General features: G+C 30.8%; 1 protein-coding gene across 1 annotated transcript; it reads right to left on the bottom strand.

Moving 5' to 3' along the window:
• Positions 1-543: 543 nt before the first annotated feature.
• Positions 544-16,465, bottom strand: LOC130624169 (peroxisomal acyl-coenzyme A oxidase 3-like). Its single transcript, XM_057439733.1, has 16 exons — positions 15,340-16,465; positions 14,953-15,030; positions 12,233-12,322; positions 11,904-12,133; positions 11,624-11,830; positions 8,948-9,023; positions 8,109-8,225; positions 7,912-8,032; positions 7,008-7,130; positions 6,258-6,365; positions 5,659-5,744; positions 4,037-4,105; positions 3,123-3,261; positions 2,911-2,978; positions 1,779-1,865; positions 544-1,317 (listed from the first exon to the last, which is right to left on the bottom strand). Exons 1-16 carry the CDS (start codon positions 15,631-15,633, stop codon positions 1,192-1,194), a joined length of 2,019 nt encoding a protein of 672 aa, XP_057295716.1. The 5' UTR covers positions 15,634-16,465; the 3' UTR covers positions 544-1,191.
• Positions 16,466-17,754: the final 1,289 nt, after the last annotated feature.

The raw sequence follows: 17,754 nt of genomic DNA, 5'->3' as shown, positions 1-17,754 counted from the left end.
ATCTCCCCTTGGGGTTATGATAGTTGGTCCTGAGGGATAAATTTTTTTTTGCAAATTTAAGAGTCGAGATGATGTAAAACAACATAAATTTTGTGATCGTTACTGTGGATAAATAAATTGCAGTTGGCATGATCATTGTTGTAAAAATAAATATGTACTTTTTTTAATTAACAATTTTTGATATAAAGATTTACATCAGTGTAGGCTGGTCTCATATCAAATTTTAAATCCTACAAGATGCACAACGTTACCATTGTATTAATGTTAAAAGCTAAGAAGGATACAAAGTCCTAACTTGGATGAAACTTATTTCAACAAATAAGGGTATCTTAACCCTGTAGGAAGCTTGATTTTGATCACCTAGTTGACAAAATAATTTAAACCATAATAAAAATAAACACTCTGCATGATTATACAAAAAAAACTTTGAACAAACTTCAAGACCGCACAAACATACCCTAGACCGCACAAAAGTAAACCTTAAACTTAAACAAGGTAAAATCTTAAATAAGGCTTGAATAAAAAAAAGAGGAAAGTTGAAAATTCGTCAAAAAAGAAGGAACCGTATTAGTTATGATGTTAATTCACAAAAATATTATTTACAAATTTTACATTCAATGCAGAACAGTAGATTAAAAAATAGGCAGACAGAAAAAAAATTGAACTCCTTTAAAGGGGCTACGGAACAGCTGTTGGTTTTCAAATTTAGTGACTTACACGAAAGTTGAGCTGATGGCGGTGAAAAACAAACTGGCTATTTTCTGGCATGTATGTAATTTACAGACTTGAGCATATGGATATATCTAGAATTTATCTTCTCCAGCCTTGGTCATGTTTTCATCCAGAATGAGTCTCGTTGAAATATTTCTTTATAATACACTTTCAGAAAAAAAATATTGAACCAGCAAGCAAAGTGCGCTGGTCCGTTTATTGCACAAAACGTGTTTCACGGATTTGTAATATATGCGCGGGATATACGGAATGTGAGCATTTTAACCGGTTTGTAGCCCCTTTAAAGCACTCAAATTATCTCCGATTCCATCGAATTTGTAAAAGCTAGGTACATCACGTTTCACTGAACTTATGTTGTTCATATTAACAAGGAATACGTCTAACTGAGACTAATTTATTGACATTAATAACTTTTGACACAACAACACTTTTCGTTAGATCTTAGCATCACTTTGTATTCTACAATTTGCTAGATATTAAATGAGATTTAGATCCAACATCAACAGGTTTTAACAGCTCCTTCCACCATTTTGGACGTTTTTGTGACTCAGTTGTTACCATAGCTTCATATAGATTTTTCAACGGCTAAAAGAAATGAAAAGCGGTTAGAGAGAACTTAACTCATCTTAGGTTGATAGTTAAAAAATGTATGCAACATCAATTAGCATTCTGTAGATGGCAGAAAATCCCATTACACGCAAAAGCATTTAAATCGATAGATTAAGAGAATTCAAAGACTTGATAATATATATATAACAATGGAAATCCTCCTCAACATTTTCACAAAGGTCTGTTAATATTTTTTTTTTCTCTTTTAAAAGACAACAATATCTTCTTGAATAAAATCCAAAAACAAAATATAAATCATAACAAATGGGTGCATTCACTATAATAAGGTAAGAAAAATTTAAAAAGCCAAAGAATTTAAGAAATGAACTTATGTAAACTTAACTTAAAACAATCAGAAACAAAATTCTGTGGTAAAAATTTTCTGTGGCAAAAAAAACAACAGGTGGATGGACAGGCAGACATTTAAAAAAGAGAACCTTTCCATTGCTGTGTCCAATTGGTGAATTCAACACCCAATCAGGAGGTGCAAGAACATCAACAAGAAACATGCCATCTTTTTTCAACTAAGAGTAAAGAGAATAAAATACAGTAATTTTTAAATCACTGCTTCAACCTTTTCTTAATGTTTCGTTGTACTGTGTGTTTAGCCAACTCATGAAAGGGTATAATATGCACTAAGGTGTCTTTTATGTGGAGATAATTATTGATAATTATTTATTTTAAATGACTTATTTATTCTTTCTAGTTCATTTTTATTGACAGTCTTTTCACCCCTTGTACACATTTTTTACACTGTACACATTTTTGTTCACAAATTAAGACAAGTAATGTCAGTTCTGTGTTGTATCAATAATATTTATATTGTAAGGTGGTAGTTGTTGCATGTGGTTTTACAGTGATTTAGCAAGTCTGTATATTCTTAATCTTACACAGTTTTTTCATATTTTGGTATCTGTGATCTCCTTTTTACTTGGTTCTAAGGGCCTATTATTTTTCTATGTTTATTAATTAGTTTTTTTTATGTTTATGTTAAGCATATGAGTGTGTTTAGATTTCTTTCCTGCTTAGATATCAAAAAGCAAGGAAATATGCTTAAACAAACCAATACTTAACATTGTTACAAACATTATTAGTCACAAATTTTCATAACAATTGAGCAAGTATATTTACGTAAGATCAGTATTATAAGCTTTCCAATGATACAAAACACAAAAGTATGACAAAAATAGCGATTTGGTGTTCCATGTACCTTTAAATTGTTTCAGTGACTCTAAACTTTAAATACTTCTTTACCATTTTCCGTTTTTATTCCAAAAGTATGTGACTGAAAATTGTATCATATACAAAAGCTTAAATCCATCTGAAAATTAAATTCCCAGGAAAATGAAAATTTAAAAAAATTTATTTTCGAAAAAGCAATTCGTGGAATTGAATATGCTGAAAAAAATAAGAAATGCAGTTTTAGTTTTGTCTTTAAGAATTAGCCTACCCATATTCTTGATATTCCCTGGTCTAAATCTTGTATCACTTACAGACTTTTTGAAAGACTGAATTTCGGCAAATGTCAACCTATTATGTTCTTATAAAAATGTGTATGCAATTGCATACCAATGAACAGTATGCCAGAATGCTCTCCTTTATAAATTCTGCTTGTCTTGGGTCTGCAAAATATCCTCCTAGAAGTAAATATATAAAGTAAATTCAAGAAAAAAGACATTGTCTAAAAAGCAAAAATGTCTGCTTCAGATGGTAAATTGTATATGCCACATAAAAATTTTACCATCTGATTATTTTTTGACCCAAAATCTTATGTTAAATACCTTGAAAGAAAGTTCCAATATTTTTCTCAATTATCCACAAACCATACAACATGTAGATGTTATTTAATAACTGTTTAAATTCTGGTGGACATCTCTCGTTAAAAACTTTCTCAGTGGCAAATGTTTGTAGTGCAAATCTCTAAAAAAAAAAACAGCAAGAATCATTTATAACTCCAAAGAAAATAATGAAACAAGGAGTCCATTTTCCTGTTTGCAGATTCATGATATGCAGAAAAATTGCACAAAGGTAACAAATTCTTAAAGTAGGCAAAACAAAATAAACTATGCCATTAGCCTAAAAATATTAATACCCCAACATTTCCAAAAACTTTTCACCATTCTTTTTAATTTACATTTTTTGGTAGCTATCAAACACATTTTTGGGTAAGTAGTTGCTTGCTAAGTCAGACATGAAAATTAACTGAAAAATTTTGAGACAAAAATATTCGAATGATACATAGAATGCATAATAATAAAAAGCAAAATATTATCAATTTAATAAATTTACTTTTGAAATACCTTTGAAAAAGTTTGATTTGACTGACGTAAGAAGTAACTGTTATAACTTGTGTGTAGAGAAGTGTTTTAATTTATATGAATTTAATTTAATTTATATTTTCTTTGGTTTTATTGGTTAATTTCAGAAATCAACAAGAAGAGAAAGGTGAAAATTAATTGAATAAGTGAGGCATTTTTAACATCTTACTCAATATATATTGGCCTTTGTCTTGATGTTTGCCCTCTATCAGGTTTTTAATCTGTTTGTGTTATTAAGATTACTTCTAACAATATATTACTTTCAGTCATTCCATTATGGAAGGTTTTTAATAATCTGTGCTGCCAATAACAAGAGATTCTACACTCAGGATGTTAACCAATCACAATTATTTTTATGCTTATGACAACAAACATACCTCAATATATGCAATAGCCAAAGATCTACAGAAGTAGACTTGTGAGTTGTTCGTGGCTGTAAACACATTCTAAATACATATAAAAGTTTTACTATTAATATCTGAATATTTTATAATTTCTTGAAATATTTAACATTGTTTGGTTAATATAGAACATAGGCATTTTCATCATCTCTTGTCTTATAGACTAAGTTTGTCTGTTACTGAAAATACCAAACTAGGCCAGAATTTGGCGTTCCATAGATGTTTTTTCCTCCTAAAGAGTGCACGAATTCAATAGAAATAAATCTTATTTGATTATTGGCTATATGAACAAGAATTAGAGAAATATTTAGCAAAAAAGAACTGTGTATCGTTCAGTTTAAAAAATTATTTATTTTTCAAAAAGTAGCTATAGCTACAATGTTATTAGAATACTAGTCAATAAGGCCCGTGGAGTAATCCACTTAGGCAGAAGGACAATGGTAAATAGGTTGTTTTAGACTTTTCGCTGACGTCAGCAGTAAAAAAACACAATAAATAAATTGAGAAACTTGTTTTCATGTTTCCTCCATTGTGTAGAGCTTACACTGCTGATCAAGAAAATGTATATAATCGTGTGGTTTTGATGAACGATTAATGAAATATAAGGGCTTTATTTTGCTGATGTCAGCATTGGCCTGTCAAAACCCCTAAATTTTTTTTTAGAAATTTGTATAACACTTAAAACGCTGATCAAGAAAATGTATAGGGTCATGTACTTGGTTGCAGAGATGTCAAGGTTTAAAGGTTTTTTGATGACGTCATCAACCCGTCCATTCCAAAACGGATTCGGGGACCCAGGTTTGGGAAACTTACCCAAATTGGTCCCAGGTAGTCCCTAGTTACCCACGCAGGAGATGACGTCAGTTATTTCTATCCGTTTCCAAGTTATTTAGCCTTAAATTTAAAAGTGCAATGCAATGGCTTCACTAATCTTAATATACTTTCCTTTGACGTCAATATTGCTCTAACGTCAAAGTTTGCTAATTTACAGAAAAAATTTATAGGCGATGCTTTATAGACTTTATCAAAGATATTTTATCCACTTTGCAAAAGTCACAGACAGACAGAATTAGCGTATTATTATAAAGATATTGGCATCAGACAGAAACTTGTCACAGATATACATAGGCTATTTTTAGATCAGATTTATGCAGTTTGAGCTTGTAAAAGTTATTTAGTTGAATCCAAATTATTGCTTAGCTCATTATGTCAGCATGACCATTTTCCATGAATTTAGGGGCCTTTTTATCGACCCTTAAATGGACATTTTCATGCAAGGCTGTTTCAGCATGGAACTAAAAAATTCTAAACACTGTCTACCTGGCCTATCCATGTGCAAAAGTAACGATGCCATTGGCCATTTCAAGCTTTTATATTTAGGAAATGACAAGAAATTTTGCATCTAGAAAAATTTGGATGCAGTAAAAATACATTAAAACAAATCATTAAAATTTCTGGACAAACATTTTGCCACAATAAGAAATTAATGTTTGTACATATTTTCTTAGAATAAATCTCTGTTTATCAAATCCGTATTTATTTATAATTTCTACTTTAACTCGAAAATCCTATCTGCCAAAAAATTGCTAATTCCTTACCTTCTCATGGGCAAGTTGACTTTTAACCTTCTCACTACTCTTTTTTAACAAATATGATACCAACCATTGAAACATCTCATCAATCACTGAATAATTTTTTCAAAATACAAACTGTTATGTAGCTTTAAAAATCAATTTACCAAAGGAGCATTATAAACATTTTTCTATCAACATATACTACTTCCAAAATGCCAACTAAATTTAGAGTGGGATTCAAACCAACACACTTCAACTTCCTGGGTTTTAGTCAAAGGTCTAAGGCTTCAGCCCCAGGAAAGCCTAAAGAATGGTATTGTGTCACTGTTTTTGTTGTAACTTCAACACTGTTGACAATTCAGAATACAGTTGTATGAAGTTTAGAGCAGCCTAAAGTTCATACTGGTATGACAATAATGAAATGAAACTCTGCTTAAAGAATAATAAAATTTCTACAGACATTATCATTGAAATATATAAATTAACAAGGAATGAACTTTGTTTGATTTTTTTTACAAACAAATGCGAAATCCGTTAAATTTAATTCACTTTATTTCAATTACTCTTGCAGGTGCAGCTAATATCTTCAATGAAGCATGCTATATTTGTATGTGGTTTATTACCTGTTGCATTTAGATCTTTAGCACTCTTTACTTGACATTTTTTTTTCAATGTTTGAGAAATTTGATTCAAAAAACCAATGCTTCCATATGGTGACTCCACATACAATCCTAACATAAAATAAACTTGGTTCATAAAAAAGTATAAACATTCCTTAACTAAAAACTAAAAAAATTAGTCAAGTACCATTCTAAGAAATAAGAGACTAGCTAAGCCATGAATTGCTTCCTCCAATTCCACAAAATTTTGTGTGGCTGAGCAATATCAATTCATCTCACATGGAAATCAATGTTATCTTTCTTACTATTTGCATTAAAAAAAACAACTTAAATATATCAAGATTTTGTAATAAAATATGTGTTTATAAACCTTACTCTTTTTATACAGATTGCTCGCCCAGTCTAAATTATTGAACTTTGGGGGAGCAATTTATTGCTAGTGTTATTTTTTTATTGATAGGCTTACCTATGCACACTTTATTGATTAAATATTCAACCAAGATTAATTTCTCAGTTCTTATTGGCACTGTTATCAATAAAAGTCTAGTGAAGAGGCTCCAAGTTATAAAAGCCACAAATGCATGATAATTTCTTGCAAACTAAACATGCTGACCGTGAAGCAGAAGGAGTGGCCTTACATTATATTTGCTCATTTGTGTTTTGAAACCACAACTTTACCCTTAGATTACTAGATGGAGAGAGTAAAATTCGATTTAGAGTTTCATTCCAGAAAAAAAAAACATAGCTTCATACCTTTCTCTATCTGTTTATACACACCCACTAAGTAATTACTTGTTTGCATAAGAATACAGTTGTTATCACCTTCAAACGTACAGCTAGGATCATTTGTATCTCTCAGTTGGCCCAGTCTGTTTACTTAAAAAAAAAGTCCTGTTTAAGGTAACTATTTGGGTAAGTCAGTTGGCAAAGAATTTTTTCTGGACAACTTAGAAACAAACAAAACATTGTTTCCCATCTTGCTCAACTCAATGTTTTTTTCTTGTTAGCATGTTATTCTAAATAATTGAAAGTGAGAAAACACATCCATTCTTAAGTGGAAGGGTTGGACATTGCAAAGTCTTAATTTTTCAATTTTTTCATAGTTTAATTTTTAAGTTAGCATGTTAGAGTTGGTTAACTTACAGAAAATAAAAAAAATCGATTATGGACAGCTTTAACATAAAATTAACATAAAAAACATTCACTTAAGATGATAGTTACCGTTTTAAAATTTGAATTTTTTTTTTGCATAATGGTTATTTTTAGACCATATATCTATATTTTCTCAGTCAAAAAACCTTTTCACAATTTTATGGATTAATACTATTATCTTTCAGCACAATTCCTAAACTTTTTTAGTCAAGGCCTTATTAAAAGCTCCCTTTAAAAATTTCACACACTAATACTTTAGTCATTTGTCGGGGAATTTTGCTATTTTACTATGTCTGCATGTTTTTCCTTTCTTGCAAAGATTTCACTTACCAACCTGTTATTTTATTAACAACTCAGCTTCATGTGGGCAATTGCAGAGTGCCAACGTGAATTAGTAAGACTGCAAATTCGACAGTACAGCAAGTAAAGTTAATGATAATAAAAATGGACTGTTCAGACACGAAAGTAATGCTCAAGCAAACAAGAAAAGAGTTTATAAATATACCACTCAAGTAACCATGGCCACCACAAGCCTCACGTGATTCTTGAATTGCATCTCTAGTTACCCAGGTTGCAACAGCTTTGCCAGCACAAGATAAAACATGAATCTCTTTGCTTTGTGCAGCCTGTACAGATTAACGAAAATAACATACCATTTAAAATATGTTCTTGTTGCTTTATGTTTCAAATGGTAGCACTTACAACTTCTTGTAAAGGGATGTCAACTCTGTTAATGTGACTATGAAATATAGATGAAAACCAAAAATAGAACGAATGCCAAACATATGCAGCAGCAAGATATGGTAACAATCGCCATTGCTAAACAACACACATTAGAATATAAGATGAAGAAAGTGAATCATAAAGTTTTCAAAGCTCGACAACATAAATTACTAATTCCTTCTTGAGAAACAGCAAAAAATGGACAGATGATAGATATTTATTCATTTCACACGTTTTGGTAAATAAAAACTGATCAAAAGGTTTGTAAAGCATGCAAGTTATTTGATTTTTCTGAAAGTTATTCCAATTTTAACTTTATTTAATAAAGAAGATCTTAACAAAAAGAAAAGAGCTGTATTAACAATAAAACCAATTAATGAAAAAGCGAATCCACATTAGAATTTTATGGAGTGCTTATGAAGCACACTCTAACCAAAAATCTTTAGGTTCCAACTACTTTTTGGAGAATTAATAAAATTTCCATTTGTGTTAAAAAACTGATATTTAATAACGTCAGTAAACATATAATGTCAATTTAATAGTAATATCTAACACTTTACAATTGCTTCAGCATTTATATGGTGAATATATCAGCGCAATTAGTCCGCAAAAATTTGCAGATAGGAATATGTAAAGTGCTGGTAGTTTTGTGAGAATTTGATAAGACGTGTGTGAAAAAAGCTTTTTCTTGCATAGAAAAGCAGTTGAAATTGTAACTGAGAAAAAACATAATTGTTTTTGATATCTGAATGTAAAACATAGTATTAAATTTAAGAGAAATACAATTAATGTTATAACAATTTTATTACATCTCCCACCTGCATTTGATATTCAATTACTGGAATTTCTAGGCCACCTTCAATTGGTCCAAATTGCTTTCGATGAAATGAATACCTAATTAATTAATATAGAAAATTAATATAGAAATTTGCCGTTTTGATGTGTAATTTACGCACTTAATAAAACACTGGAAACATGAATTTAACACATCGGCAAACTCACTACTTATGTTAGCAATTGATGCTTTTACACATTTTACAGCAATATTTATAAAGCTTGTTCTCGATGTAGTGTTTTGAGTTCCGGGTAATGCTTCAATTTATTTATGAAATGTGCATTTTATTTTTTACCTTATCCCTAAAATTGAAACAAAAACAGAAATCGCATTAACTGTCAATAATTTTTTTATTTACAACAAAAATTATTTGTAGTGAATTATTATAACTAGTCGATAAGACCCTTAGAAAAATCCACTTAGGTTGGTTAACAATGGAAAAGAGAACTGTCACTTGAATTTCGATGACGTCAGCAAAGTCTCACAAATGTACAAAAAAAGATTTTTTTTTAAATTTGTCTAGACATTGCATCTACTGTGTGGAGTTTTAAACGCTGTTTAAAAAAATGTATAGGACCATGCACTTTTGATGAACGATAGAGAAGATAATAAGGTTTAAAGATATTTTGACGATGACATCAACTTGCCCCTTCTGAAACAGATACAGGCACCTAGGTTTGGTAAACTTACCAAATTTTGTCCCAGGTTGTACCTAGTTACCCATGCAGTAAAAATTATGGGCTTCACCACCTTGTTTCCAAGCCTTAAAGTTATATGTGCATTGCAATGACATTTTATTAATTTAAATGAAGATATTAAATTAGCGTTATTGACGTACGCGATGCTGAATTTTTCAATTAAAATTAAAGACAAATTTTCCGGCTACATCAAAGGAAAATAAGCACATCCACTTTGCCTCACACTCTCCGTAACTAGTTGATAAGGATTTAGAAAATCCACTTAGGAGACCAATGGAAAAAAAAACTGTCACTTGAATTTCGATGATGTCAGCAGGGACCTGTTAAGAAACAAAATAATTTTTAAAAATTTTTTATACACATGTATTGCCTTTATAGTATAGATCTTGAAACTGATCACGAAAATGTGGATGTGTAATGGATTGTGTACTTTAAAAGTGGTTATAGAAAAATTGGGGTTTATAAGGTTTTTGATGACAACTTCAACGCATTTATTTCAAAACAGATTTGGGGATCCAGGTTTGGGGAACTTACCCAATTTGGTCCTAAATTGTCCCTAATTACCCAATGTGGTGAACAATGACTGATATACCACCTCGTTTCCAAGTTATTTGGCCTCAAAGTTATGATGCATTATAATGGTTACACCAATTTAAATTTAAGCTATTGAGGTTAAAATAATGTTATTGACGTTGTAAGGCCTACTTTGTTGATTAACATTTGAGACATGCACTTTTTGGCAACTTTAAAATATCAACTTGTTTTAGGCATTTTTCGCATACAAGATCAAAAATGTCTTATAACTTCCCAAGTGTGATCTCAGCCTTTATAATTCAGCATTTTAGGAGTCGGCAAATAACTGCCATCGCAATTATTGCACTTTTACTGCAGTTTTGTAACTCATGTTGTCAAAATTTAGTTGATGTAATTTTTCAACTTAACAAAACTTTGCCGACTTTGAATCCTTCGGATTCACAGGACTGAAAGATATTATATTTATAATAAATAAAAACTATAAAATAATACTCAAGAGCTTTTAATGTTTGTGTATTGCTGTAGGAGGCAACTGAACTGTACTCTAGAAAAGGCAATTACTTTTTTTCGTTGTTTTATATTTTGGTTCTTTTTCTACAAACTATTTCCTACGGACTTCTTATGTGTGATTTTAGCACAACAAAAATTGCTGATACAAGTTATATATTTATTCAGCAAATGCTGAGTGTTGTCTCTAATTATAAAGTTTAGATTTACCGCTGCAAATAATTGCTGACACGAGCATATATAATTAAAAATTTGCTGGTGATCAGCAATGTCTATGTACTTGAATTACAAAGGCTGAACGAACAAATCAAAAAAAGTGTTTTATAAAATTTCTGTACAAAGGGACTTTATACTTAACAATAAAAACTACAAATCAATTTCAAATATGAAACTGTTAAAACAATGTTTTTTTATGACCTCCATAGACCCAGAACGAAACTGGACCCCACTGCTGGCTAACACAACTACATTCGTGGTCACAATATGTTGGGACAAGACACCTAATTTCGAAGTTCGCCACCACAAGTAATTGGGTAGGCTATTTCTATATTAGATTCACACATCTTGCACTTGTGAAAGTTCACTTGTCAATGTTAAAAGTGGACTTGGGACTTTCTTAAAACTGTTGCTGACATCAGCAAGGCCATTAATCACGAATTTCGGGTCTGATCCCGACGTAAATTATTTCGGTGTGCAGGAATGCTCAAAAATGTGACTAGCTACTTTTCAACGCTTTCTGCCTGGCCTATGTGTGTGCAAATAAAGTGACTTTGCAGCCTACCGGTTGCAGAAAATTGACTGTTTAATGAGTAAAAAACTGCCTTTGTCTAAATATTTTTGTCCACAATTGTAGATAATTAAATAAAGATATACGATAAAGAAGTCCATACCAGATAGAGTCACAATATAAATTCTCAAACCTTATGGCAATGGTTATTGCTGTAATAAGATCACAAGTAGTTGCACCTAATATTGATATTCTTCCACCAGATAATGTACCAAGAACAGCACCAAAACGTTTACTTTTATCGGCATACTGAGATATGTATCTGCCATCCACAGTAACATCCCCTTGTTTATTTAGCAAGTGTGAACGAGGAATTCTTACATTATTGAGAATCATATATCTGTAACAAAATCAAAAAAGATTCACCCAATAACAGTAAAAATCTGATGGCTTAAAAATAACATGAAGCTCACCCATTATCTAATCCATTAATTCCTAACTTGTGTCCCATATCCCCAACAATAACACCAGGCATAGGAAGTTTATCATTGTTTCGAACTTGTACAATAAAACCATGAAGACCATGGCAAACACCATCTGGAGTGTATAGTTGTGCATATGTGAGAGCATGAGTTGCTACTTGTCCAAGATTGCCTGCCCAACATTTCATGGCTTCGAAATCTGGTGTGTTCAATACAAACTCCTAAAAGTAAATATTGTATGTAGCAAGATAATGACTACAGCGGGGCAGTTGGGGTGACTTAACTTAGTGCTAAAATTAAAAATGACAGCAAATAAAAACCTGAGATTTGGGATCATATGTTGCAGTTGTTCGCATCCCTTTCGTGTTGCTTCCATGTGATAACTCTGTGAGAGCAAAACAACCGAAAACCTGAAAATCATTAATTTATTACTTCAATATATAATAGATATTATTACTTGTTAATATTTACTTTTTATCAACGCTCAACCTCTTTGATTCTTATCAGGACAAACTATACTTGTAGTATTTTTTGGATCTTTTTCCTTGAGTAAAAAAATATGTTAGCAAGGTCTCATATTTATGAAATGTAGTACCCTCTAGGAAAATTGACCACTGTTATTTTGAAAGTGTATTTTTAAAATAATACAATTGGGTATTTTGTATTTTCAGATGATGGCAATTTTAAGCTTCGCAGGGTCATTTTCTCGTCATTTTAAAAGGAAATACCATGATTTTTTAGCTTTGCAGGGTCACTTTAAAGTCATTTTAGAACAGAATACAGTGATTTTTAAAATTGACAGGGTCATTTTCTCATTATTTTAGAACAAAATACAGCGTGAGGACTCACACTATTAGAAAGTATATATTTATTTGGTATCATTTCAGTGTAACAGGCAGCTGGAAAAACCAACCAGACATGCAGACCACTTCGTGAGAGGCGTGCGATCGCATGTGCACACCCCAACATATACGCACAGATTTGTTTAGGCGTGCCATTAGTTGCACGTGCAAATTTTGTTTTCTTTATGTCAGTGATAGCTTTTTAAAATTACCGAAATTACAAAAAAGGCAAAATATGAAGCTAGAGAATGATTTAAGAAGGCTTTACAACCCTTACCGTTAACTTAAATTATTTTCATGTACGTAGAAAACTACATAGTTAAAATGCATAAAAAGAAACAAATTTTATTATCCATTTTCATCTTACCAATCAAAAATAATAAGAACATATAAAAGCAATCAAAAAAAAAAAATTCTTGTTCAAGAAGAGTTTTTCATCTTATAACAACAAATAAACTTCTTCTCTATAATTTCGATCTATATAAACTTTTTGTATTTAGTTTTTTTTGGTTTTTCAGGCCTCACTAGGAATGGTGTCTCATCGTACACCCCCCCCCAGGCCATATTTTTTTGGCGTGCAAAAATTTACACACTAAAAACATCCATAAAATATCTAAAAACTAAAAATTAGTTCTATAAATCAAGTATATTTCTGATAAACATGTTAGCTAGTAGTTTCAAAAATATTTCAATTCATTGTTAAGAAATAAAACTGAACCTATCCATTAATCCAAAACATTTTTCAACACGTGTGTCACATCTACCATATTGATTTTTTTGACTAATCTCTAGAAACTGACTTCGAGTTCGCATCATGTTGAAAAAAAACTTTAAATTTTAATGTCTAAATAATAATTAAAAAAATTAAAAAATTGAAAACTTAGTATTAGTTTTGGTTTCAAGATTACACATTATATTTTATATTAACCTAGTCATGCTAGCCATTAGCGTAAATAATGTATTGTTTATAAATGAAAAAATCTTTTTAGATTACTCACATGAGTATTACAATAGAATTTAAACAGTTATGCAGAAGAGTTTAATTTATTTTTTAACAGAATCCATTCAGAAGTCAGGCCTAAATGTACTTTTATGTTCTTAAAATTATTTCATAAAAAGATCAGAAACTTTCTTGATGGATTTTCATTTAACAATGCTTCAGACAGGTAGTGAACAAAACTGCTTCTTTACATATTTTGAATAGTAAAACAGTTGACTTCAGAAAAGATTATTTAAAATAGGATATAATGTTAGTTATTTTTATTTGAACACTATTTCGTCTATCAGAAACAAGAAGTTTAGCCTGAGAAAGTCACTTTCTTAGACAAGTTTAAACATGTGAATTGCACACAAAATATTCTGAAATTAGTTTTGGCACGTGTGAGCGACCACACAACATAATTTTTCTTATTGTAGAAGAACTACTTTGTTCATCAATAACATACTGCCTGGCATTGCGTGGGATTCGATCTGTGGTCCTCAGAACTGGGAGCCACAGACGAACCCACTACACTACGTGCAGCAATATGTTAGTGATGAACTCAGATAGTTTATCCAGATGGTGTGTATACATAGGTAAATATTTATCATAGCACATCCGTATTTCATTCTCAACAGGGAATGCTTCACCCCGATCAGACCTCTGATCATGACGGGCGAGTATAATGCGTGTAAGTCATACTGTAGAAGAACTACTTTCTTCATCACTAACATACTGCCTGGCAGTCATTTTTCTTTCTGGTGAGGCCTGTTTTTTGGCAAGCTTCCTTCTTCGTTTAAAAAGCAGAAAATAATATAAGTTTTATTTACACCATAGAGCAATGAAATTTGTCTTAAAAACAAATAATTAATAAGTTCTAGATCGAAATTTTAACATTGAAGATTCTGATAACGAAATAAAGTTATCTAACAATACTAATAATTACTTAAAAATCAACTTTTTGTATATGGTACCAGGGTACCATATATTTTAAAACTGGCAGGTTAATAACGTCTTAAAAAGTTTACATCTCAATATTTCTGTAACCGTTTGTTAAAAGTAGTTATGGAATATATTAGAGGCACTACCTAGATTCACAAAAAAATTTGCCATGTCAAAATTCAAATCACTGATCTTTTTTCTGTTCTTGTGCCAAGTGTTCTATTCCAGCCATTGAACTAGTAAATAAAAAAAGTAATAATATAAAAAATATGCAAACCTCCAAACTTTGAGTTTTTTTCGCAATTTCCAATCCTTCAGGATAAGTGGTTGATGACGATATCGTAGAGGCAAATAACTTTTTAAGGAAAAGAAAATACAACATATCATTAAAATTTAGAATAAAATAATTGTTAAAACAACCTTATTACAAACTATATGTGACTTACATTATTCTGTCCATGCACACAAAAAAAATTTTGCTACCGACACACAACATAGCAAATCAATATTGGATTTGCTATGTTGTGTGTCGTGTATTTGTTGTGTATTATTAACAATTTTGTTGTAACTTATTTTTTTTTGTTGTGGTTTCTTCACTAATGTCTAGCATTTATATTTATACATATTAATGTCAAACAATAAATGTATTACAAATGACACTTACACCTGTACTTATACCAATTTTAATTCCCCTAGCACCAACAAAATTCAAAGCATGTCCACTAGCTGATTTTACAAATGGGGGTTCATTTGCATCCATTGCTAACAGCTGTTTTGCTAACCATACAGTTTGTTCATTTGCATCTTGACGCTTATCATCAAGATTCATATTAGCACGATCATTATAGTTTAATCCAGAATTAAAAAGTGGTTCTTCTTCCAATCTGAGAAATATTTTATTCAAAACTGTAACATATTCTTTATCTGATATGTATATTTTCAATTTCTTAGAATCCATATTTGATTACACATCAGCTGTATGTTGTTAATGTTATTCAAGAAAGTCTAGATAAAAAAATCACCCTTTGAAATTCGAAATAATCATCAAAAAGCAAAATGAAGATAGTTTCATTTGTTTTTAAATAAAAAAACTTTTAATAAAAAAATTTAAAAGTCTCACCCTTGAGTTTCTCTACCAATTTAAAAGTGTTTACGGGTTTGAATTAGAAATATGAAATAAGTTTGCTGGCTGTAGAGCAAAAACCTCTTTACAGCTGTGATCTGGAAGGACTAGAGATAGATAGATGTGCATATTTTACATGGCTAACATCACAAATATCAAGGGATATACCCTGTCTATTATTTCCAGAGAGGCCATGGCGTAGATGGAGAGTCCTAGAGTATTTAATGCTCATTTTGAACTACACATACCCAATTGGGGCATGCACTTCACTAGACAACTCCTGGCAGTCTGCGGTCTCCCGCACAGAGTACAAGAGCTATAACCACTAATCTACGGCGCCACTTGTTATTGATCCCGTGTTCATGGTAATGTTCTTGTGACAGTCATTATAGAAACAGGCGATTCAAAAATGAGATTAACAATTTTAACATTTTCTTTGTAGAATGACTCGCAAAAACAACATTTTAATTCACATTGAAAATTGCAACCTGCAAATTCGAATCCCTTTTTATTTGAAAAAACATTTAGCTTTATATTATCTTATTATTAAAATGTAACTGTGTTTGCAAAAAGCTTGATTGCTTACTTTTTAAGCAGACTTGATTATGTTTAACCCAAATCTCAGCTTTTACTTGTCAGCAGCCTAGTTGCCCGTAAAGAATGCTTTTTCTAGAACTTGGATTTCTAGGAAAATTAGCTGTTCTTGAAACTAGTGGTAAACCCACATACATCCAGGTCAATTTACTCCACAAGAAAAAACAAATAATTTACTGATATAATTTAAATATACTGTGAAAAAATTCCTACCAAATAATAAACTTTATTGCACAAAAATAATTTTCTAAATATCTATTACGTTGGAAAATAATAATTGTCTGAATCAAATCAAACTAATATGCGAATTAAAAAAAAGATTACTTTGCTTGAACCTTGCAACTTTGAATCCAAAGTTATTAAAAGTTATTAAAAAGTTATTAAGAGGAGGTGGATTCTGCCTCCCCTTAATAACTTTTTCAAAATGCCACCATGTGCTTAAATTTAATTACTTTAGTTTTAGCGCAAATTTCTACATTCTGTTTGAAGTTTCTGAAAGCTACATAAATGTTATTTAACACATATTCAAATTTTTACATAGATCGCACAAAAAGTTGCCAAAAATTGCCGAAAAATCAGTTTTTTCAGCATAGTGAGACAATAAAAAACAAAAACAAGATTGACCATAATATATAAAAAATAAATAAAAAATATGACAAAACACAAAATCTTGTTTTTAATATATTAAAGGGAACCCAAGGTATAAAATAATTTTGGACTTATATTATAGAGCTTAAAAAGTTGGTTAACAAGTCTTTTTTAATTTTTTATAAATTTCTTTTTGTTCCAAAGATATTCACATTTAAAGAATTTCAGATTTAATTATTCTGCATAAATTATGTGATATTTAACTAATAGCAAATTGACATTTTTTGTCATCAGTAATTTTAGACCTGTTAAGGGGTGTGCATTCAAACTTTATCATTGCATAGATATTATAAAGGTGAATTAATTAACATATTTTTTTGCAAAAATCACACTCATTTGCTTGTCCAAGACCTCTTAAATTTTTTCCAATGACCCAATAATTCGCAATCTGCACCTTGGTTTGCAATAAAAATTTCTTACTAAGCTTGTTCAGGCCCCATAATTTCACTCACAAAATTTGATTGCAAACTGACATGCAGATCCCAAGTTATGGGGTTGTCAGCATAAGTTCCAAGTTAGTCGCTTTCTGATGAATCAGTGGAACAAGGTGAAGCAATATCATATATTGGTATACAACTAAGTGGTATTGGTAACTTAGATGGAAACTTATACTTTTTATCAGTTAAAAGATTAAATATCACACTATCATGCCTCTGCACGTCTTCTGGACTGCAATGCCTCCACTCATCTTCAACTTCCTCTTTCCGATGTTGT

This window comes from Hydractinia symbiolongicarpus, chromosome 13 (assembly GCF_029227915.1).
Source record: "Hydractinia symbiolongicarpus strain clone_291-10 chromosome 13, HSymV2.1, whole genome shotgun sequence".
NCBI classification, from domain to species: Eukaryota; Metazoa; Cnidaria; class Hydrozoa; order Anthoathecata; family Hydractiniidae; genus Hydractinia; species Hydractinia symbiolongicarpus.
Note: the sequence above shows the minus strand (reverse complement) of the source record. Positions and strands in the feature narration are given on the sequence as shown.

What these genes read in the sequence shown, in the direction of transcription:
- LOC130624169 (XM_057439733.1), bottom strand. Translation starts at nt 15,633, where the DNA reads ATGGATTCTAAGAAATTGAAAATATACATATCAGATAAAGAATATGTT. An exon ending in GTATAAACAGATAGAGAAAG is followed by an intron (nt 6,366 to 7,007) that starts GTATGAAGCTAT and finishes ATTTTATGTTAG; the next exon opens with GATTGTATGTGGAGTCACCA. An exon ending in TTGGACACAGCAATGGAAAG is followed by an intron (nt 1,318 to 1,778) that starts GTTCTCTTTTTT and finishes CATTTCTTTTAG; the next exon opens with CCGTTGAAAAATCTATATGA.